General features: G+C 37.4%; 1 protein-coding gene across 2 annotated transcripts in view; it reads right to left on the bottom strand.

Moving 5' to 3' along the window:
• The window catches only part of Tex10 (testis expressed 10), a 44,571-nt gene that overhangs the window by 9,755 nt on the left and 10,756 nt on the right, over positions 1–24,060 (bottom strand). For both annotated transcript variants that reach the window (XM_070010777.1, XM_070010784.1), the window contains exons 5-11: positions 17,227–17,339; positions 10,763–11,001; positions 10,010–10,145; positions 8,249–8,424; positions 5,773–5,950; positions 2,490–2,578; positions 830–963 (exon numbers count right to left, since the gene is read on the bottom strand). In XM_070010777.1, the coding sequence (XP_069866878.1) occupies positions 830–963; positions 2,490–2,578; positions 5,773–5,950; positions 8,249–8,424; positions 10,010–10,145; positions 10,763–11,001; positions 17,227–17,339 (1,065 nt within the window). The remainder of the gene's footprint in view (positions 1–829; positions 964–2,489; positions 2,579–5,772; positions 5,951–8,248; positions 8,425–10,009; positions 10,146–10,762; positions 11,002–17,226; positions 17,340–24,060) is intronic.

Raw genomic sequence — 24,060 nt, forward strand, 5'->3', positions numbered from 1 at the left:
CCACCCTTCAAGTAGCTTTCCAAGTTGGAGACTATATTTCTATCTCATAAATACAAGCCAAATTATATGAACAAATTGGCAAGCCACTTTGCCATTTGAGAGAAAAGAAATGTACTACAGAAAAATACTTATGATGCAGAAAATACTAATACAGGTTGAATACTGAAACTTTCTGGTACCAGAAGTTTTTTAGATTTCAGTCCTTTAGATTTTGGACTATTTGCATAGACTTTACCTGCAGACCACCAATAATCTTAAATGTTCCAAAATCCAAAACTTTCTGAGCTGTATTGTGGCTTTAAAAGGTTCAGATTTCTAAGAGGCTGAGATCTGAGGACAGCAGATCGAAGCCAGCTCAAGCAGTAAAGCTCACAAGACTAATATCTCCACTTAATTAACCACAAAAAAAGCTGTAAGTGGAACTGTGGCCCAAGTGGTAAGTCTCAGCCTTAAACAAAAAAGCTCAGGGACAGTGCCCAGGCCGAGTTTAAACCCAAAGACCTGCAGAAAAAAAAGAGTCACCTTCAAAAATACCAACCCTTACTTAAGTCTTACTTCTTAAATGACAAAGTAAAATTCTTTCTTCCGTAACCTCTTCTTTCCACCTCTTCTAAATATAGGGATCTATCGATGGCTAAATTACTTTGTTCTTATCATTGAAACTGTTGATTCATAACAAAAAGCGCTCTTCTTTTAAAGTACGCATCTCCTATCGAGGTTAAGCACTTTCAAAAATAATAATCATTTCCTACGCTATTCTCACTCTCGAAACAGTTCATAAAAGGCATTTCTAATACATAGTAGTATTGGTGGCTCATGAACAGAATACCTCTGCTATCTCCCAATGGTGTAAAAATTGATCCAAGTCTGTGAGGTAGAGCAGCACAGGAGAAAGCTGTGTCTGGATGACATGAGGAACTCCTCTAAGGCTCTGAAGCCACGTCAGCTCCTCTTTTGAAAATCCTAATTCAAGTTACAAAGAAAGCCAGAAAAAAAAAAATGTAACTCTCAGACCAATAGCAGTCTTTATAATTTTTAAAAACAGAGATGACAAGAACTTTCACATAAACTCTTCATTTAAGCTACCCTGTTGGGTTTTTTTTCTGAGCTTCTACATCTCATGGATTATCCTAAGAAATCATATTCTAGCAATGGCTACAGTTAAGTACTTATATATGTAAAGGATGTGATTTGACCCAATGGAAAGAAACAACAAGTAATGAATCCCTTCCAAAGTAATGAATCTTTACCATTTTCACTATAACAAACAAAAGGAGGAAAGCAAAAATCTTTCTAACTAATGTTAAGTTTAAAAGACAAATGAACAAACAAAAGCAGTAACATACTCCTTCACCAAATGTCAAACATTGCATGTTGTTACAGTCCTATAAATGTTTAAAATTTCCCCTGTAATTCCTCAACTACTGTTATATTTTGGGGGGAGACCTGCAAAGGCCCGAACTAAGGGCCTTGATCTTGGACAATACATTTGTATTGGACATATATTGATGATAATTGGACATACACTGGATATACATTGAACATAGATTTGTATGTTAGGCCACATGTACAGACAACAAGCTAAAGTCTCTCCGAATTATCATATACTACTAATATGGCCTGACCTAGCTGTCTGCTTTAATGTCCAAATCACTACACTTACATAAATTCAGCCTAAAGAGACATTATCTAGTTCAACAGCCACATAATAACAGTATTGACCACTAATGGGCTTTCTTAAACCACTGAAAACTTTTTGTCAGGTTATTATTAAAACACAAATCCCTCCTAAATGCAGCATGTTCATCCAACAATATCAACAAAAAGAAATTTACATTTATTTTTTAAATATTTATCTTTCTAGAGTCAATGTCATATAAAGCTTGTTTTTAATTCTGACATCATATATACTAACTCTAATTTCAAAACTCTCATCATCATTATCCAAATATAAAGTGAAAATGTTGAAATAATACAACCATTTAAGACAATAGTCATACTACTTATGTAACTAGCAATATATCTAATTTGACTAATAACATCTAATTTCCCAACTTTAAGAACAGCTGGAATGCAGAGCAAATCAAATCCAATGTTATTAATATATCAAGTTGAACATTTTAAGGTGTTTAAAATGCGTATTTTGTTGATCAACTTTTTAAAATCACAGCAATGAAATTTTCTCTGCTATTACAAAAGGGGCTAAATAAATACAATTAACAATAAACAATGATAATGGAAAAGAGAGGAAATTAAAATATAATCGTAATAATTCTCAAGTCTCTGACACTTTTTAATGAGAAATTTAAAGAGAAATCATGTATCACACTGCCTCACTAACCTAACAAAATTCAGGGCACAAATATTACATAATAAAAATAATTCTAAGACAGACATTTATTATTCTCAAAATTGAGGCACAAATAGATTAGACAGATCTTGATCATACTAGGTTCTTTTCTTTGAACCTAACAAGTAAATGAGGTTACCTGCAAGTGTAGAAAATAAGAAGCTGAGATAGTCCATATCACTTAACAACCAGTCTTTAAGTGAATGCTTCCATCCAGAAAATGACGATCTACAGTAAACAATGGAAGAACTATTATCAGAAGTTTGTTTATCTTCTGTTTTGTAGGGGTGGGGAGATTTGATCTAGATCGAAGCCAGGACTTCTATGTGTTCTACTACTGAGTTACACCTGAGTCTCACCTTTTTCCTTTACCAAAAACAAGTCAGATTCAATAGCTTGAAACAAAACACTGTAGTGTATATATTGCTTTAACTTCATATATAAAAACTTAAGTACTGTAATATAAAAATTAGAAATTCTAATGTATAAATTTATGTGAAGTTTTATTTAAAAAGCATATTTGATATACGTTTGGGGTAGAAAATTACAACCCCATTTCAAATTAAGATTTTAAGGAACTAAGTATGATATTCTTTTTAGTAAGTTCTATCACTACATATTTGCTATTTAATTTTGTTATTCTTGTTTTGGGGTTTAATGTCTTTTTGGTATTTTTTACAATTGAACTCAAGAATCTCACACACTTGCTCAGCTTTTTTATTTAGTTCATGGCTGGCAAGTCATGTCTCTGGTTCAGGCTTTCTGCTGCTTATTTGGAGATCTTGTGGATTTCTCTGCCTTGGATGGATTATAAAAATGATCCTCAGATATCAGTTTCATGCATAGCTAGGAGTAAAGGAGTCACCGGCACCCAGCACTATTTAGTTTTTTAAGAAAATCTTATTCTCAGCATATTAGTTCAAATTTAGTCCATTCCAGCTTCCTACCTACATAAGCAAAAGTATTTGCGGTGGGGGAAACCTCATCTTTAAAGCCACTGTATGACAACTTATTGCTCCCATTCTTAGTAAAGTTATAACATTGGCAGAGGACTAAAGGAAATAGCTAAACAACAATAGCTTCTCATTAAATAAGAATTATCTGCTATGAGATTAGTTACTAGTAACTCCTTTAAAAAGTCCTTTACCACAAACCTAGAGACAGCACATGCAAAAATGCAAACAATGATTAGCTTCAATAAGATGAAATTACAAATTTTATCAGACAGCAAAGTAAATGTCAAGTGAAATTAGAATTTTCCTATTCACCTTAATAAAGTTTTACACTTAATTTTTCATCACCGTAATTGTATTTGTATTTATTAAATTTTTAAATGAGGAAATGAAAACATCCTCTTAAACATAGTAAATATAGCAAGCAATTGTGCCACCCAGAGGCTAAAAGTAGTAAACTCATTTAGAAGAATCGGAAATATGACAAGTAATGCATCAGCTATTTGAGTTATGATAACTAAATATTACTGTCCAAGCCAGTACACTTCTGAGAGAGGTATTACCATTAATCACACAAGAGCAAAAGAAGGAAACTGAAATTGATTTTAGCAGATGAGGCTAGATATTTCACCCTGCCTAAAACCCAAGCCAAATTATTTTTTGGCCAGTACTAGGGCTTGAACTCAGGGCCTGGGCATTGTCCCTGAGCTTCTTTCGCTCAAGGCTAATGCTGTACCACTTGAGCTACAGCACCACTTCCAGCTTTGGGTTTTTTGGTCTGTTTTTTTTGGGGGGTGGGTGGGGTGGGGTAGGGGGATTGGTGGCAGAAGAGGGTAGTTGGAACCATGACCCTCAGATCTCGGCCTCCTGAAGCTAGTGTTAGAACAGGCATGAGTCACTGGCACCTGGCAGAAGTCCTTTTGTTTGTTTGTTTTTTGTTTTTTAGTCCAAGCAATTTGTTCTTCCTCAAACATTTTACTCAACATTATAAATTTCCTTTCCTCACTTACGCTTTATGTTTGCCAAAACAGCAGTAAAAGAATTAAGCACTGAGCTTCATAGGACACACTTGTTATCTCAGCTACTTGGCAGTGACAAGAAGATACAAATTTGAGGGGCTGGGAAGGTGGCTCAGTGGTAGAGCGCTTGCCTTGCATGCCTGAGGCCCTGGGTTCAGCACCACATAAGCAAAAAGAAAAAAGCCGGAAGTGGCGCTGTGGCTCAAGTGGTAGAGCGCTAGCCTTGAGCTGAAGAGCTGAGGGACAGTGCCCAGGCCCAGAGTTCAGGCCCCATGACCGGACCCATAATAATAATAATAATAATAATAATAATAATAAAATAAAAGAAGATACAAATCTGAGGCTAGCCTAGGCAAAGTTAGGGAGGCCCTATCTCAAAAACAAAATATAAACCAGGTGACAGTGGCTCTGTAATCTTACTAGGTAATCCAAATCAGAGGATCTCATTACAGAGCCAGCCTAGGCAGAAAACATCATCTCCAATTAACCAGAAAAATGCTGGAGTAGCTAGACACTAGTGGCTCATGCCTATAATACAAGGAAACTACTATCTGAGAATCGTGGTTCACAGCCAGCCTGGACAGGAGACTCATCTCCAATTAACCACCTAAAATTCAAAGTATACCTAAGGCTCAAAGTGGTACAGAACTACCCTTCAGCAAAAATGCTCAGGGAGAGCACCCAGGGCCTGAGTTTAAGCCCTAAGACCGGAACAAAAAACAAAACAAAACAAAAAAAACTATTTCCATACAATCTAGCAATGGCACATCTGGACATATGGCCAGATATTTTGAAAGTAGCATTTCAAAAAAGGTATTTATACACCAAAATTGGCAAGAGCATTATTCACAATGGCCAATGGTAAAATTTGTTAAACATACAAAAAAAAGATTTTATAACATTTGGGATTTTAAACAGAGTACAGTCACCTATAAGCTTTTTATGATTCAATTCCAATCTTTATTACATTCTAGTAAATATATAAATAGTAAATTAGTTTATTAAGCTAGAAAAGTCTTACTATACACCAAACTTTCTCCAGCTAGTAAAGATTTTAACTGAATCTGATTAGTGCATTAGAAGTAAATGAAAGTCAGTTTCAGGTGACTTACACCTGTACTCAAGAGGCTAAAATCTGAGGATCACAGTTCAAAGCCAGCCAGGACAGTAAAGTCCTTGAGACTCTTATCTCCAATTAACCATCAGAAAACCAGAAGGCACTGTGGCTGAAAGTGGTAGAGTGCTAGCCTTGAGCACCCAGGCCCTGAGTTCAGGCCCCATAACTGGCAAAAAAAAAAAAAAAAAGAAGGAAGAAGAAGAAAAAAATAGTAAATGAAGACAGTAACAATACCTCACATTTTAAAAGCCAACTTTTATATTTCAACTTCCAGTAAGAAGAGGAGAAAAGACCTCATGTACACTTAAAATACAGCTCAATTGAGCAGGATACCTCATATGTAATATCCCAATAAGCGTGACAGCCAAACTTGCACTGAGTCTTCCCATAATACAGCAACGGCTTAACTGAGAAAGCAAATCAGCATGTAGACTGGGTAGAAAATACACGAGCTGCACCAAACGTTGCTGAGACTCTGTAGGGAGAACCACCATGGTGCCTTCTTGGGGATCTAGTGGGGAGAGTAAACACATGAAATTCAACTGCAATCACATACACAAGTGTTTAAAGTATACATGTATGACTTGTTATGCTATTTGCTCAAGAGAAATACTGAATGTTATACTTAATAATTTAACACTGCAATAATTTCACAATATCTAAGGTTCTTAAAGGAAATGAGAACTATGATAAGGATGAAAAAGGATAGGGCACAAAGCGTAACTGAAAAACAAGCAATCTTACTAAGCAATCACAATTACAGAATTAACTTACTGTGACATAAACCACTTGCTTACTCATTCTGGGTATTTATCTCAATAAACACAGCTATGCGCGTGTGTGTGTGTGTGTGTGCGCACATGCATGCGTGCTTACATATGTATGCACACAGTATTTTTAAAGATTTAAAAATATAGAGTATAAGCCGGGCGCTGGTGGCTCACGCTTGTAATCCTAGCTACTCTGGAGGCTGAGATCTGACAATCATGGTTCAAAGCCAGCCCGGGCAGGAAAGTCCATGAGACTCTTATCTCCAATAAACCACTAGAAAACCGGAAGTGGCTCTGTGGCTCAAGCCGTAGAGTGCTCACCTTGAGCTGAACAGCACAGGGACGGTACCTAAGCCCAGAGTTCAAGCCCCACAACAGACCCCCCCCCAAAAAAAAAAATTTAAAAAAAAAATATATATATATATCCCTGTTTTCACTGTATTTAACGTTGGTATAGTTTGGGGAGGGGAAGGGAAAAAACAAATTGTTTAAATAGGGATACAGGTGAACCCATTGCAACAATGAGATGTACATTATACTGAAAAACAAACTACAATTTTGGCACGGGGGGGGGGATGGAGATGGGATGGGGAGACAGGAGGAGGCAACAATGCTTGATAACAAATGTACTCATTACCTTGCTCATGTAATTGTAACCTCTCTGTATGGTATTTTCACAATAAAAATTAAAAAGAAAAAGGATTTAAAAATACAGTTACGTGCCAGTGGCTCATGCCTGTCATACATAGCTCCTCATCATCATAGCCTGTCAAGCTCCTCAAGGCTGGGAATGTGGTTTAGTGGAAGAGTGCTTGCCTAACATGCATGAAGCCCTGGGTTCAATTCCTCAGTACCATATAAACAGAAAAGGCCAGAAGTGGCACTGTGACTCAGGTGGTAAGTGCTAGCCTTGAGCAAAAAAGAAGCTCAGGGCCAGTGCGAGGCCCTGAGTTCAAGCCCCAGGACTGGCAAAAAAAAATTTTTTTTGAATATCATAGCCCCTCAGGAAGCTAAGACCTGTGGTTCAAAGCCAGTCCAGACAGAAAACTTGGTAAGACTCTTATCTCCAGTTAACCATAAAAAGCTGGAAGTCGAGGTGTGGCTCAAGGGGTAGGGTGCTAACCTTGAGCACAAAAGCTCAGGGACAGTGCCTAGCCTAAGTTCTTCAAGTCCCACATTGGCACCAAAAAAATGTATTTCACAAAAGTAGGAAGCCATCCTCTTGTCCACTGGTCAATGGATAAATACAAGTGGCCTATCAATCCCAGAGGACACTAGGTGTCCACACCTACTACAACACAGAACTCCTTGAAAATAGATGCTAAAGGAAAAAGGCTAGATACCAAGGCTTCATTTAAGATCATTCCATTTATAAGAGATACTCAGAATAGTCAAATCTATATGGACAGAAGCAGATTAGCAATTAACAGGGACTAAATATATACTAAGGAATGACTAATGAGAATAGTGATTCTTTTAGTGATTCTTTTAGAAGTGATGAAAATGTTCAAGAATTTACACAATAGTTATTGTTGTAGAACTTTAGGAATTAATTTAAAAACACGTAACTAAAATTGTAAAATGATAGATTTTATAGTATGTAAGTTTTATGTCAATAATATGACATACATGTATAATCCAATAAGGTTTTATTTATATTTTTGCTTAAAATACTAAATGGATTATCAGCTCCAGAGCTGAATGAAGTAATCAATACAAAAATATTATGATTAAACAACTAACAAATCTTTCCATCAAAGCTTCAAAGAAATTTAAGGACCTTCTTAGTTTTGAATGTGTAACTAATAAGTGGTTTCAAAGTTCATTTCAAAATGCAAAAACATCTACAACCATTAACCCTCCATAACTGTTTTAATACAGAAAGTGAGTTTACTGTTTGATGTTTTGTTTGAACAATTTAGCCATGGCATCCTTATTTTGGACTAAAGGAAAGGTAAATAAAAAAGAATTCCCCTTAAGAATATCTTCATAATTTTTGAACAGACCAATAACTACTTATGCATCTAAAAAAATCTTACCATAGATTTGGAGAGCAGTAGCTTGTAAACTTTTTAGTAATTCTTTATTTGCTCGGGCTGCAGCAGTATGAATGATATCAATCAACTGAGTCGAAAGCTCAGGGTTTCGGGAGCCAAGATTAGAGAGTTGCAGTGGTAAACCAGCCAGCCAACGGGATAAGACTCTACTGCGATTTCTTAAAAACACCAAGGAAAATCAGAATAACATGTGATTTAAAATGACAATGGAAATAAATTTAAACTGAAACTTTTACTCCAATAAATGTAACTAGTGTGTACATATATACATATATTTAATATCTGACTCTTTGTGAGCTGTTTATCCTAATTAAGGTTAACAATACTATATATTCTAACAATACTATATAGTCTATATATGTAAGACACTGATGTGTTTGGTATATGTTACTCTCATATAGTATGTTTTCAAACTTGTATTATTATTTCATTTGTTTGGATATTTGCTTTAAGCTCCAATGCCTTGAGTAACATCAAACATTTTTTGCTAACCTAAGAACTTAGTGCTTTAAACACTACCAGGCAGACCTAAACTTAAGTCTCAGCTATGAGAAACCCTACAATAATACTTGTCGGCTTATTTAATGTATTAAATAAAGAAGCTTTGGTTTCCTTCTATAAAATAACACTAATAGTTTCCATGTCATAGAAGTAGTATTGGAATCAGTGAGATTACTTTTAAAAATCACTTAGCTTACAGTAAAAATAATGTTCCAACAACTACCCACACATATTCAAGTATCCCTAATCTCTGTTTTCCACCAATAAAACTTTCTGATTATCCCAAAAGAATTCAAACTCATACCAAAAAGTTATTCCTTAGTTACATCTGACAGCACCAAACTAAACCATAAACTTTTCTATGTTCTATGCTGCCCTCACTGTAGACCAATTCCCCAATATATCACTAAAGACTTGTGATGCAGGGGCTGGGAAGGTGGCTTAGTGGTAGAGTGCTTGCCTTGCATGCATGAGGCCCTGGGTTCGATTCCTCAGCACCACATAAGCAGAAAAAGCCGGAAGTGGTGTTGTGGCTCAAGTGGTAGAGCACTTGCCTTGAGCTAAAGAGCTGAGGGACAGCGCCCAGGCCCAGAGTTCAGGCCCCACGACCGACAAAAAAAAAAAGACTCGTGATGCAAAGTCCATGCTTTAGAATTTGGGTTTTTTTTTTGTTTTTTACAGGTAATGAAACTTAAACTCAGAGCCTTAAGCCCTCCTCACTCTGCTTGCATTCTTGGCTCGTACTCTACCATTTAAGGTACACCTACAAGTTCTATCATTTTGCTGGCTAAATGGAGATGGAGAATCACAGTTTTCTTCTTGGGCTGGCTTCAACCTTTGACTCTCTAGATCTCAGCCTCCTAAATAGCTAAAATTCCAAAACAAGCCATCAGCACCTGGCTACAATCTTCATAATTTTTGTGGAAAGGAAAAGAAAAAGTTGTTCTATTCTTTAGCTACAAGTGGATAAATAGAAATATATGCTAAAGTATACAGTATGTTGATACAATTACGTATGACATTTCTTTTTTTAATTTAAGTTTATTGTCAAGGAAATAAAGAGAAACTTTCTCCAAAGATTTGATCACTCTATCATCTAATTTAAATCGACCATAAGGCTGAGGATGCAGTTCACTAGAAGAGTATTTGCCTAGCTTATACAAGGCCCTGAGATCAATCACCAAGACCACCAAAAATCAAACTCAAAACGAAAAACAGGAAAACTAACAATTAAAACTTTACCTGAGTCTGTAAGATCGCAGTTCTTCTTTCTGGTAGATTTTACTGAAAAACTTCAGTAACAAAGTCCGAACTGGAAGAATAAGGCCCCTCTGCTGATACAATGTATAAACTGCCTTAATCAGAGTCTCTGTAGCTTCTACAAACAAAAAGAAAACTCTGCATATAAAAAGCTGACTTCAATAGCCCCAAATTCCTCTAAAAGTATTTTTATTTTGTTCTATGGCAAATCAAAGCTTAACCAGAAATTCAAGATTTCTATCAAAATCCAAGCATGTCTAATAAGTGAAACTTTTAGATTAACAAACCTAAGGATGACAAAAACCAAGGTATTATAGAAAGGTGAACTGGATGGGAACCAAACAGGAATGCTTTGTAAATGAAAAGAATTAGTACTAAGTCACTACAAAAACTGACAATGGAACTTAACCTCAAGCAAGAAAAAAAGGTAGAGACAAGCAGAACTCATTCTACAATTACCAGAGGAAAAAGCTCTCAATTTCTATTCCAACTAGTGTAAGGTAGTAGAAATCTTTACCAAATCACTTCAGAATAGCTCTACTCCCAAAAAGGGAAATGCTGAGCCATAAGCAATTTCAGTGCTGAAGCAGACAGTATTTTATAAACATTTTGGTCAGCCACCTTCTATGGCCTTAATGTATTAACGTTAACTATACAGACTGATGGAAGCCACTATTTCAAAGCTAGACCCTAAAAAGCAAGCTCCTTAAATAAGGGCAAAACAGCATCACCTACCTCTGTTTGATTGTATCTGCATTAACCTCCAAGATACTCCAAGCAATCTGTTTAGCTGCTTACTATTTAGCTTAGAGCCATCTTCAAGGGTCTCTGTCACAAATTTCCTTATCATTTCTATCCAATTGGAATCTTTCTGCAAAGTTGAGGCATTTGCCAAGGAGACCATGATATCAGACAGTGTTAAATTCAGTAAAAGATGATCTACGTTATTGAAGAGAATCGTGCAAAATTTGACACTAAAAACAAACAGAGACACACACATTTCTATAAGATGCTATGTCTACCATTCCTGCTTCATTTAGAGTTCCTAAAATAATTGATTAAGATTTTAAAAACTCCCATGTAATTGTAAACCCCTCTGTACATTATTTTCACAATTAAAAAAAGATTTTAAAAACTGTTCAGATTTTGCAGCTAAGATTTAGGTTGTAATTCCTTAAGTAAACTATGTAAAAAACTATCTGGGTAGACTTCACAGGAGAGACTAACTTTCTAACCGTGTGACTTAAGGAATCTTCAGATCATAATTTCCTCATATAAGAAATAAAGATACAAGTCCAGTAAGCACTGTTATGAAATGACTTAATTTTCTAATTCACATATTAAAATCAGCTTTTTTATTCTAGTCATATAAAACTTTAAAGCTTGAAATTTCAAAATACTTCTGTAACATGTGAAATCAGAAAACAGAACAACATAATTATTAAAAATAGGGCCAAATATTAAAGGGAAAACTCCTCTGTAAAGAGAACTGGCCAGTAGTCAGCCTAAGCATTTTCCATCCTTGATAAAAAGCAAAAGATCATTTTTCTCTCTCACTCAAGTTTACCAAGCTGGCAGCTTTGCAGTTTACCACAAACTTTAATCAAGGCCACAGACAACCTTGAGGCTTATCATCAACTGCTGAGTTAGTCAGGAGCTTATAATAAAAATCATTTCTGTAAAATAAGATTACTCCTACCCAAGGTTATGTCTGACTTCTATAATACAAGGATATGTTTTGACTTTCTATAAACACGTATCAATAGTGTCAATAGCATTGATAGTATCAGTCAGGCTGACCAACTCAAGATTGTTTTGCCTGTGCTCTTGTGACAGGGCTATGTTTTGTTTCTGTAACCTTGCTTGTTTGCTTTGGTAATTATCACCTATGTGAAACCTCTTCCTATAAAAATCCCCCATGAAAAGCAATTCTAGCTACTCAGGAGGCTAAGATCTGAGGATCACAGTTCAAAGCCAGCCTGGGCAGGAAAGTCTATGAGACTCCTATCTCCAATAAACCACTAGGAAACCATTAAGTGGCACTGTGGCTCAAGCGGTAGAGTACTACCCTTGAGCTGAAAAGCGCAGGGACAGCACCCAAGCCCAGAATTCAAGCCCCACAACCAACCCCCCCCCCCAAAAAAAAGGAAAAGCAAACAGGACTGTTCTCCAAAGCTCTGCAAGCTGGAGACAGTCACCACATGGCTAATAAAAGGCTTCCAGCCAATTTGAGTGCTGGTGACTCCTTTTGCCGATTGTGGGTTTGAGTCTCACCAGCCCTGGGAATTGGGATACATCACTTCAAACAGACTAACAAGGGCTGGGAAGGTAGCTCAGCGGGGTAAAGTGCATGCCTTGCAAACAGACTAACAAAAACAAAAATGTAAAGATAACTATAATCATAAATATCACTAGACAGTTTTAAAGTAAAGATAACCCTAGACTGGGCTGGAACAAGGACACAATAGTAAAGAAACATATATATATACAACACACAGATACAAAGAATATATATGTCATTCTATCTTGATGGAAAGTTAGCTGTAGGTCATCCCAAGTAACCTAAAAGAGGTGAATAGAGGACCCAAGTATAAGCTCAGGCAGAAAGTTAAGAACCCCCATCTCAAAAATGAGCAGTGCAAAAATGGCCCAAGAGTGCCTAGTATGTAGCAAGGCCTAAGCTTGTTACTATGTTAGTTACTATGTCACTAGCAAAAAAACAAGAATACCATAGAATATCATACTTTGCTAAAACATGAGAAATGAAATTTTTTACATTATCAGTCTATCTTTAGTAATGTTATTGTAAGGTGAGATCATAGAGTACATATGAACATTTTTTCACTTAATATCCATCCCTAACACAAACTTTACATCATTGTAAGTTCTTATATTGGCTTCACCACTCTAGATCAAGTTACTACTATCTTTTGCCTTGGCTGCTTTCAGTAGCCTTCTAAATGCAAAAAGCATCCACCCAGTATGGTCCCTCTAAACTATCAATAACATACTATCAGTGCTCTATTTTCAAGAAAACCTAAACATGGTCCATCACTATTCATCTTGCCCTCTTGAGATCTGACTGTGAGTCTGATCAGTCTATTTGCTATCACTTCTGGCCCTGCTTGTAGCTACTTGTACTTGTTAACAGGGTCTAGCACTGCTGTACTTGGAAAACTTTTCTTCAAGATAGTCACACATGGCTCACTCTCCTACTTCCCGGGGCTCTCTTCAACAGTCATTTTCTTCAGAGAGAAATTTAAAAGCTAATTTTTAAAAGTTACCTATATTACTACTCTATATTATTACTGAGCCTAAAAATACAATGTCAGGGGGGCTGGGAAGGTAGCTCAGTGGTAAAGCGCTTGCCTTCCATGCATGAGGCCCTGGGTTCAATTCCTCAGCACCACATAAGCAGAAAAAAGCAGGAAGTGGCGCTGTGGCTCAAGTGTAAGGTGCTAGCCTTGAGCTGAAGAGTTGAGGGACAGCACCCAGGCCCAGAGTGCAGCCCCATGATTGACAAAAAAATAAATAAATAATACAATTTCATTATCTAATAGTATATTTTGTTTGCCTCATAACTTGATTCAGTATACTTAGCTCCCAACAGACCCACCCAGGATAAAGATGAAAACAAAGAAAAGCAATTTTAAGAGTCAAATTCATTGTGGTAAGTAGATGTTCTCTCTAAAATGTCCATTTTTGCTTGAAACCTCTTATTTTCTCACTGCAACAAATGTCTGTTCACAAATTAATTTTTATTTTTATTTATTTATTTTTGTCAGTCGTGGGGCTTGAACTCTGGGACTGGGCACTTTCCCTGCACTCTTCAGCTCAAGGCAAGTTCTCTACCACTTGAGCCACAGCACCCCTTCTGGTCTTTTCTATTTATGTGGTGCTAGGAATTGAACCCAGGGCCTCATGCATGCAAGGCAAACACTCTACCACGGAGCCATCTTCCCAGTCCCACAAATTAATTTTTATTACGATATCTCTAACCAATACCCAAGTTTAAATAGTCAGTTTGCTCTGCATTCATTCTAAAACTATCTTCAATAATGTGAAAATTCTATCCTTTGAGAGACATATACATATGCGTATACATATATATAACAAAATAAGAACTTGATCAGTTATTTGAAGATGAGGGTTATAGCAGATTCACAACTGCCAAAGGTAAAAACAAACCAGTGCCCGCTGACAAAAATGTATGTGTATGCATGTGAGCATGCAATAGAGCCCTGCTGAACACTATCAAGAAATAATCTACGAAGTTATTAAATGACAGAAAAACCTTAAATGCCTATTACTAAGTGAAAGAAACCAATCTGAAAAAGATTGTGTGCTATGTGACATTCTGGAAAAGGCAAAATTATGGAGACACCAAAAATTAGAAGCTGGGGACGGAGGGATGAACAGGCTAGGCAGAACACAGGAATTTCAGGGCAGTGAAATTCTCTTGTATCAGTTTACAAGGATAGGTACATGCCATATATATATTTGTCAAAGCTCATGTAACATGTAACACCATTAGTGAACCTTCTAATGTAAATTATCACCTTGAGTGATGATATATCAGTCTAAGTTCACTGACTATAACAACTGTAATATTCTGGTAAAAGGTATTGACAGAGAGGCTATGAGGTAGAAAGTACGTGGAAACTTTGTATTTTATATGAACCTAGAACTACTCTAAAACTCTAGATAAAGAATGAAATTTTGGGGCTGGGAAGGTGGCTCAGTGGTAGACCACTTGCCTTGCATGCCTGAGGCCCTGGGTTCGATTCCTCAGCACCACTTAAGCAAAAAGAAAAAAGCCGCAAGTGGTGCTGTGGCTCAAGTGGTAGAGAGCTAGCCTTGAGCTGAAGAGCTGGGGGACAGAGCCCAAGCCCAGAGTTCAGCCCCCACAACTGGACCCCCCAAAAAAAGAATGAAATTTTGGTGCATGCTATGACATGGAAGAACATGAAACACAAAAGGTAAAGTACCATAGGCTTCCATTTATATCAAATAACTAGAGTAAGCAAACTGTGGTTACCAAGGAATGAAGGACAGAAGTATGGCAGTTATTGAGTACAGAGCTCCAGTTTAGAATGATGGGAGAGTTTTGGAGATGTCTGGTAGTGATGGCTGCACAAAAAGGTACAAGCACCTAATGCTACTGCACAGTACCACCTACAAAGTTAATGTCTCCCTTCTTTACCTGTTGTATCTTGGCACAATGCCACTTAATCAGGGCAGTATAGAACCCTCCACTTCTCAAAGAAAGATCAGAACATGCTCTTTACTATATACTCTATTTTTTAAAATTACATACTCTTACACTGCCCTCTTATTTTATTGAACACAGTATGCATTTAAAAGTTTTACTACTCTAGGGCTGGGATGTAGCTCAGTGGCAAAGCGCTTGCCTAGTGAGTGCAACATCCTGGGTTCGATCCCCAGTACCAAAAAAGAAAAGACAAAAAAAATACAGTTTAAAAAAAAAACCCAAACAAACAAAAAAAAGTTTTACTACCCTATATAAAATCATATGGAGGAATACGATCTCTTATTTCTTCTCAGCTTCCCACTCACCCTCTACATTCTACTTTGTAATCCTAGGCCAAGGACTGTGTATTACGTCTTTTTCTCTTTGAAGCTAGCTTCTTATCAGTCTCTATCAATAAAGGAGTCAGAATGTTATTTCTTTGCTAGCCCTGGTTTCCGTTTCCTAATGCTGCCAATACCAACCTATATCTCTTTTACAGGCAACTAGCTATTCATTCTAGTAATCACTGTGATTTCAGCTTGCAGTTTTTCTGACACAGAACTAGTACACTATACCACTAAGAAAATACCAGAAATAGCCAGCCAGAACTTCTGCAGAATTCTGCACCAAACCTGACAGAGCCTTCTCCACTGAGGTCCACACATGAATGTGGGCTCAACAGTATCCTTTTCTCAGGTCAAAAATTCAACTCCCTTCCCCCAAGCTTCTTCCCTTTTTTTCAGTTCTAGACATATTACTTGCTTCCTACAGTTGCGACCTCCATACCTTATTGTTACCTTGTATCTTTCCAGTTTAATACTTACGGTGAAATAATTTATATTAAACTCTATTAAAAATCAGTGATAGAGCTGGGTGCGGGTTGCTCACACCTGTAATCCTAGCTACTCAGGAGGCTGAGATCTGAGAATCGTGGTTCAAAGCCAGTCCGGGCAGAAAAGTCCGTGAGACTCTTATCTCCAATAAACCACTAGAAAAACCAGAAGTGGCACTGTGGTTCAAGTGGTAGAGCGCTCGCCTTGAGCTGAAGAACTGAGGAACAGTGCCCAAGCCCAGAGTTCAAGCCCCGCGACCAACCAAAAAAAACCATCAGTGATAAGAGTTTTTATCTCCTACTGGACTCTAACAAGGTTGTTAACAATGTAAATTAAATCAGTACAAGAAGAAGGAGTACAACTCAAGGTACTTATTTTTTAAAATACCCTACTTATAATAAAAATCAAAACAAGAACTTAATGAATTAAAGTTTCATATAATAACAGCCTTATGTCTTCTGGGCATACCCCTTGAACCATAGTCAAGGGACCTCAATGCTTCTCCAGTTCAGCCTCTTTAATATATTTAAGAAACTTCTTGTAGACTTTAAGTTCCCTTTCAAGTGTTTATTCATTTGGGTACAACTATACTGTTCTAGATTGTACATGCTTGTCAAGTTTTATTATGTAATGTGTTCTAACATTTATCTTTTCCCAACTGAAGTAAATATTTTAAATACTTGCCAGGATTATTTCTTTAATCTTCCCATCTTCTAATCTAATCTTCTAATCCATCTCTTTCTGTTTTGCTCTAATTATCCCTTTTTCTTCAGGATGATACTATTTTTACTCTCCATTTATACGTGAGAGCATTTATTCTAGATGACCTTAAAAATACTCAGCTTTAACTATTACATACTGCTTCATTTAAATGAGCTACCCTCAGCAACTTTTACTAAATTCATATATATATAATACATTCATCAAGCACAAGATACTACAAACTTTTTTTCAATTCTTAAAAATTGTTACTCCTAAGGCTCAAAATAACTTGTTGAAAATCTAGTTTCAAACACTTGATAATATAGAAAGTATGAGATTAAGGCTAATTATTTTCTAAGAGTTTCAGACTATACAGCTTTACAAGTGTATACAATGAAAATTATTCACAATACCTCTTATTTGTATCTTTCCTTCGATGCTTGGTTATTTCTTTTAAAGTATATGGAAAATTACTCATAAAATGGTGTTTGAAATCATCTAGGTAATTCTTTCGAAGCCATGACTCCTATTGAAGTAAATATTAAGATTAGAAGATCCATGAGGAAAAAAATGCAAAATAACTAATAGAACTGTAAGCAGAAGCTCAGTACTGTGTCAATATTCAACTATTATCATTGTTCCATTTATGATAGTTCTTCTAACAAATCAACAAGAAATGTTAAGGTATCTTTTTATCCACAGATCCTTTCTATGTTTTGTTTTTGCTTTTCTTACATATATCTGCTACTTAAGAGGAAAAATAAGAGTAAGTAAGATTGAACAAATTCTGATTTTGGAACACTAATATAGTATTTATAATAGACTTAAGAAAGTCTTCTAGTTTATGTTAATATTTAAACCACAGCTCTATTCCCCAGCAATTTCATTATTGTCTATTAAAGGTATCTAACACTTTAAAAAAGAAATGGAGCACTTACTTCAAATGCTTGAGCAATACTGGCAAATTTAACATTCTTGCCTACATGAAACAGTCTGAATTCAAGAAAGAATAATTATTTCCAGGGTAATCAACCATTCCTTTCTGGCAGGGTTTCCTAGGATGTAGGAAGAACTTTAGATACTAAAACAGCTGTTGACTCTAGAACTCAGCTGTTTCTGCTTAATATCCTTTACTGAGTTTTTCTTTCTGACTTCCAAATGTTTAGATTACCCAATTTTAAATCCCTACATCTGCTTGGGTTCAATTCTAAATACAAATATATATTTAACATATCCTCTGAACTTTTAAGAGGCACCTTAAAATCTACCATGCATAAAACCAAAATCTTCCTACCAGTAAGTGACTTGAACAATATGCCATTACCCTTGACTTCTTTTTCCTTCATTATATATGCCAATGGTACTGCTGGCTTTACCAGGACCCTGCTACGTTTCACCGTTTCAACCACTGTTTATTATTCTAATTTGAGCCACCATCATTCCTAAGATCTGTTTCTCTTCTCACCCTTGAAAGTTAAATCCACATAGAATCATCTTTTTTTAAAAAACCAGACCTGGGGCTCAAACTCTAGGCCTGGGTACTGTCCCTGAGCTTCTTTTGCTCAAGGCTAGCACTCTACCACTTGAGCCACAACGCCCCTTCTGGTTTTTCCTGTTTATGTGATACTGAGGAATGGAACCTACGGCTTCATGCATACTAGGCGAGCACTCTAACACTAAGCCAAATTCCCAACCTATAGAGTTAACTTTTATGGGTGACAAATGTTGTCACACTTTGTATTCATATACTGTTTTGTAGAATGGGAAATTTAAAAAATGAAAAAAATATGTGTTTACAAAAGGAAACTATTAAATCATTAAAGTTTTTATTAATAAGTTTTTTATTGTGAAAATACCATAGAGGGGTTACAATTAAATGAGCAAGGTAATGAGTACATTTCTTATCAAGCATTGTTGCTTCCTCCTGTTTCCCCTTCCCATCCCTGCCCCTCCCCCACCCTGTGCCAAAGTTGGTTTTTCAACATAACGTCTTGTACATCACTGTTGCAATGGTCCATCTGTATCCCTATTTAAACAACTTGTTTTTTCCCTTCCCCTCCCCAAATTATACCAACATCAAATATAGTAAAAACAGGGGTTATAACATGGGGGAGGGACAGACAAAGCAACAAAAAAATCATCTTATAAAATGTTAGAAACAATAGCAAGAAAGAAAAACCATAAGTCCTTATCTTGGGGTTCATTTTGCCTAAGATCAACTTATCTGACCGTTTCTGCTTGTTTCAGACATACATTAGTTATTGCCAATAAGGGAAACCATGGGAGCTATGTTTCTTTGGGCCTGGCTTACTTCACTTAATATAATTTTTTCCAATAAGAGTCATCTTTTAAAATGTAAATCATGCTTCAAAATGATGCAAAAAATATGAAAAAATGGGTACATATATGTATAGGACAGCACTAGTCATCCATTCAATGATTGTTGCTACAAATAATAGTTAGCACATAGGAGTTCATTACTGTTCTCTTTTGTAAATTTGTATACTAAAGTAAAATAAGTAAAAAGTTGATCCTCTGATCAAAACCCTTCATTACCATTAGTTTAGAATCAAACTTCTGCAAGGGTGCAGGTGTTTCATGCCTGTAATCCTAGCTACTCAGGAGGCTGAGATCTGAAGATCCCAGTTCAAAGCCAGACAAGTAGGAAAAGTCTGTGAGACTCTTACCTCCAGTTAACTACAGAAAAGCCAGAAGTGGTACTCAAGTGGCTAGCCTTGAGCTAAAGAAGCTTAGGCACCACGCCCAGGTCCAGAGTTCAAAACCCATGACTAGGAGGAAAAAAAAGAATCAAACTTCCCTTATTAGGAAACAGAGTCTCACTAAGATTCATCTGCCACCACTCCTTTATCTTCCATCATTTTCCCAGTAGTTTGTCTCTTGGGCCTCAGATATACCAATCTGATTCTCACCTAAGTACTTTTTGCACACGCTATTCCAGTGGCAAAAAATGTGCTTGCTACAGACTTGCTCCTCCACTTTACTTTCTCCCTAGAATACTTCCTGAGAGCCTACCATTCTGTTCTCTAAGAGCCAATCATTCTGTTCTTGCTCCTTACCTGTTTCCTCCATACTCTCTCTACACCCTAATTTCATTTTTATTTTTAGATATTTAGATATTTAGATATTTAGATATTACTTATTTGTTTACTATCATCTCATGAGAACAAGCACCTTGAAAACAGACACCTTATCAATAATGCTCATCTTGGTATCTCCAGAACCTAGCCTAATAGTATTCCAAAAGCCTACTCATCACTGAAGCATTGCATTATCATCTGTGCTATCCAACACAGAAGTCACTAAGAATATGCACCTAACTGAGCACTTAAAAAATATGACTAGTAGCCGGGCGCTGGTGGCTCACGCCTGTAATCCTAGCTACTCAGGAGGCTGAGATATGAGGATCGCGGTTCAAAGCCAGCCCGGGCAGGAAAGACTGTGAGACTCCTATCTCCAATAAACCACCAGAAAACCGGAAGTGGCGCTGTAGCTCAAGTGTAGAGCGCTCGCCTTGAGCTGAAGAGCTGAGGGACAGTGCACAGGCCCAGAGTTCAAGCCCCACGACCGACAAAAAAAAAAAAAAAAACCATGACTAGTTGGGCTGGAATGGAAAGGTGGCTCAGTAGTAGAGCGTTTGCCTTGCATGCATGAGGCCCTGGGTTCAATTCCCCAGCACCACATAAGCAAAAAGAAAAAAAGCCTGAAGTGGCACTGTGGCTCAAGTGATAGAGCGCTAGCCTTGAGCTGAAGAACTGAGGAATAGCGCCCAGGCCCAGAGTTCAGGCCCAAAGACCAGACCCAAAAAAAATAAATAAATAACCATGACTAGTTTTCAGTTGCCAGCACACACCCAGAAAGTGGCCAGTGAAGCAAGAATTTAATTTTAAGCTGTAATTAAAGTAGTCCTGTGTACAGATGCCCAATAAATCTGAGTAAATGCCTTACTGTATCCAACTACTTTGCAAACCAGAATTCTCATGAAAAAGGATCACAACAATAGAATATAGAAAAAGAAAGCGCTCATTAAAAACACAAAAAAATTTGTGCTGAGTAATTATTATACTGGCCCTGATGCTATTAATACAGGCCCTTAAAAAATAAAGGTACAACTAAGGACACACAGAATACATTAAGCAACTTCGGTAAGGATTGTAGTATTCAATTAATGTCCTAAGATATAATGTACCCTGAGATTTCTTTTCAAGGCAAGGATCAAATTTTCAAATTACTATAGTTAAAATTAAAAAAAAAAAAACTTGAGGGGGTTGGGAAGGTGGCTCAGTTGTAGAGTGCTTGCCTCACATGCATAAAGGCCTGGGTTCGATTCCTCAACACCACATCAACAGAAAAAGCCAGAAGTGATGCTGTGGCTCAAGTGGTAGAGCGCTAGCCTTGAGCTGAAGAGCTGAAAAGCTGAGAGGGACTGTACCCAGGTCCAGAGTTCAAGTCCCCCATTCGACAAAAAACAAAAAACTGAAACTGAGCATAATTGCTCATGCCTATAATCCTAGCAACTCAGGAAGCAGAGATCAAAAAGACTGCCATTTGAGACCAGCTAGAAAAATAAAGTGCGCAACAAACAAGCCAGAGACAATGTTACAATTCACCCTGTGTTGCCACTGTGTGCTTAAAGGACAAGGAAGGCCATTTTGTTCTTCATAAACATTAAGCAGTTACATAGGTCAAGCAATGTTAGTAAACATATGACAAGGAGTAGTGGGAATGGTAAGAAAATCAATTAAAAAGTTCTTTCATGGCTGGGCACCAGTGGCTCAAGCCTATAATCCTAGCTACTCAAGAGGCTGAGTTGTAAGGATCACAGTTCATAGCCCTGCCTGGGCTCTGAAGACTTTTTTTGTTTGTTTGTTTGTCAGTTATGGGGCTTGAACTCTGGGCTTGCTTGGGTGTTATCCCTCCAGCTCTTCAGCTCAAGGTGAGCTCTCTACCGCTAGACACAGTGCTACTTGCTAGACACAGTGCTACTTCCGGGGTTTTCTAGTGGTTTACTGGATAAGAGTCTCAAGGCCTTTCCTGCCCTACAGGCTTTGAACAATGATCCTCAGATCTCAGCCTCCAGAGTAGCTAGGATTACAGGTGATAGTCTCTGGCGCTGGCTCTGTGAGACTCTTATCTCCAAATAACCACCAGAAAACTGGAAATGGCGCTGAGGTGCAGGTAGCAGAGCACTGGCCTTGAGCTGAAGAGCTCAGGGACAGCACCCAGGCCCAGACAGAGTTCAAGCCCCACAACTGACCAAAAAAAGAAAAGAAAAAAAAAAAGCTTTCTCATGCCCTTTTATTTATTTTATTTATTTTTTATTTTTTTGATCTGTCGTGGGGCTTGAACTCTGGGCCTGGGTGCTGTCCCTGAGCTCTTCAGCTCAAGGCGAGCGCTCTACCACTGCCAGGGCTGGCTTTGAACCACGGTCCTCAGATCTCAGACTTCTGACTAGCTAGGCGTAAGCTATGGGCACCCAACTACACACACTATTTCTATTTGAATTAATCCCCTCATTTAAGCTTTATGTAATATTTCAATTTAGTATTCTTGTCTGTAAGTCTTAAACTTAATCCCATGTTAATGAAATGCCAATAAACAGCTATAACACACTAATACAAAATAGGTCTAAAGCATACGGTTCTAGATATTAATACAAAGTTAAAGTGGCATTTATATCCTTCAGGTATAGTATATGATCCCAAACTAACATACAACAAACTTGTATATTTTGTACTTTGATCCTACTAAATCAAATACTACTACTAAAATACAGACAAGGGGCTGGGAAGGTGGCTCAGTGGTAGAGCTCTTGCCTTGCATGCCTGAGGCCCTCGGTTCGATTCCTCAGCACCACATAAGCAAAAAGAAAAAAGCCAGAAGTGGCACTGTGGCTCAAGTGGTAGAACACTAGCCTTGAACTGAAGAGCTGAGGGACAGCGCCCAGGCCCAGAGTTCAGGCCCCACGACCGGACCCCAAAAAAATAATAATAAAATAAAATAAAATACAAACAAAAGTTTGTTTGTGTTCATTATGTAACTAAATTCCAAAGAAACGGAACTTTTGTTACTAAGCTCTCTAGAAAGACTGTATTAAGGCAACTATAAGAAGCTAGTAGGCGGTTGAGACCTGAGGATCATGGTTTGAAGCAGCCAGAGCAGGACAGTCTGTGAGACTTATCTCCAATTAACGAACAGAAAATCAGAAGTAGTGCTGCAGAGCACTGGCCTTGAGCAAAAAAGCTCAAGGACAGCTCCAAGGCCCTGAGTCCAAGCCCCACAACAGACAAAAAAAAAAAAGGACTGGTATTGAGTTAATGCATATGACATTTTCATTCTTTCTTAGCCTTTCACATGAAAATACAGTTGCCCAATTTGGGAAGGTTCTCCCATGTTAGTGGAAAATATCCTAAACCAAAAATACATACAATGCACCTAATATACTAAGCTTAGCCTAGCCTGCCTCAAATGTGTTCAGCATATTTGTAGTAGTCTCCAATTTTGCAATATTATCTCACCAAAGTCTACTTTATAATAAAGTATTAAATATATCAAGTAAAGCCGGGCGCTGGTGGCTCACGCCTGTAATCCTAGCTACTCAGGAGGCTGAGATCTGAGGATCGCTGTTCAAAGCCAGCCCGGGCAGGAGAGACCATGAGACTCCTATCTCCAATAAACCACCAGAAAACCGGAAGTGGCGCTGTAGCTCAAGTGGTAGAGCGCTCGCCTTGAGCTGAAGAGCTGAGGGACAACGCCCAGGCCCAGAGTTCAAGCCTCACGACCGACCAAAAATAAAATAAACAAATAAATAAATAAATAAATAAATATATCAAGTAATTTATTCCATGCCATATTGAAGGTAAAAAATCAGAATTACTGAACTGTACTGTTGCACTACACAGTAGAAAAAAATTTGTCAAGCCACCTTAACTCAGCAACTCTCTGAACTGTTCCAAAATTGAAGATACTGTTTTGTTTTGTTTTTTTACTGTCAGAAGCCTATATTATAAATCAACTGCTTTCTCAGTGTCATACTCTGTAGTCCTAATCTATGATTAGTTTTTTTGCCCATTTATGCAGTGAATTTTAAAAGGCTTAAATTGGTAATTAATAAAATGCCATCCCATTTGTCATCCCATTTTTTGGGGGGGGGAGGGGGGTCCAGTAGTGGGGCCTGAACTCTGGGCCTGGGTGCTGTCCCTCAGCTCTTCAGCTCAAGGCTAGCGCTC

Source organism: Dipodomys merriami, unplaced genomic scaffold, assembly GCF_024711535.1.
Source record: "Dipodomys merriami isolate MVZ:Mamm:240054 unplaced genomic scaffold, mDipMer1.0.p SCAF_11, whole genome shotgun sequence".
NCBI lineage: Eukaryota > Metazoa > Chordata > Mammalia > Rodentia > Heteromyidae > Dipodomys > Dipodomys merriami.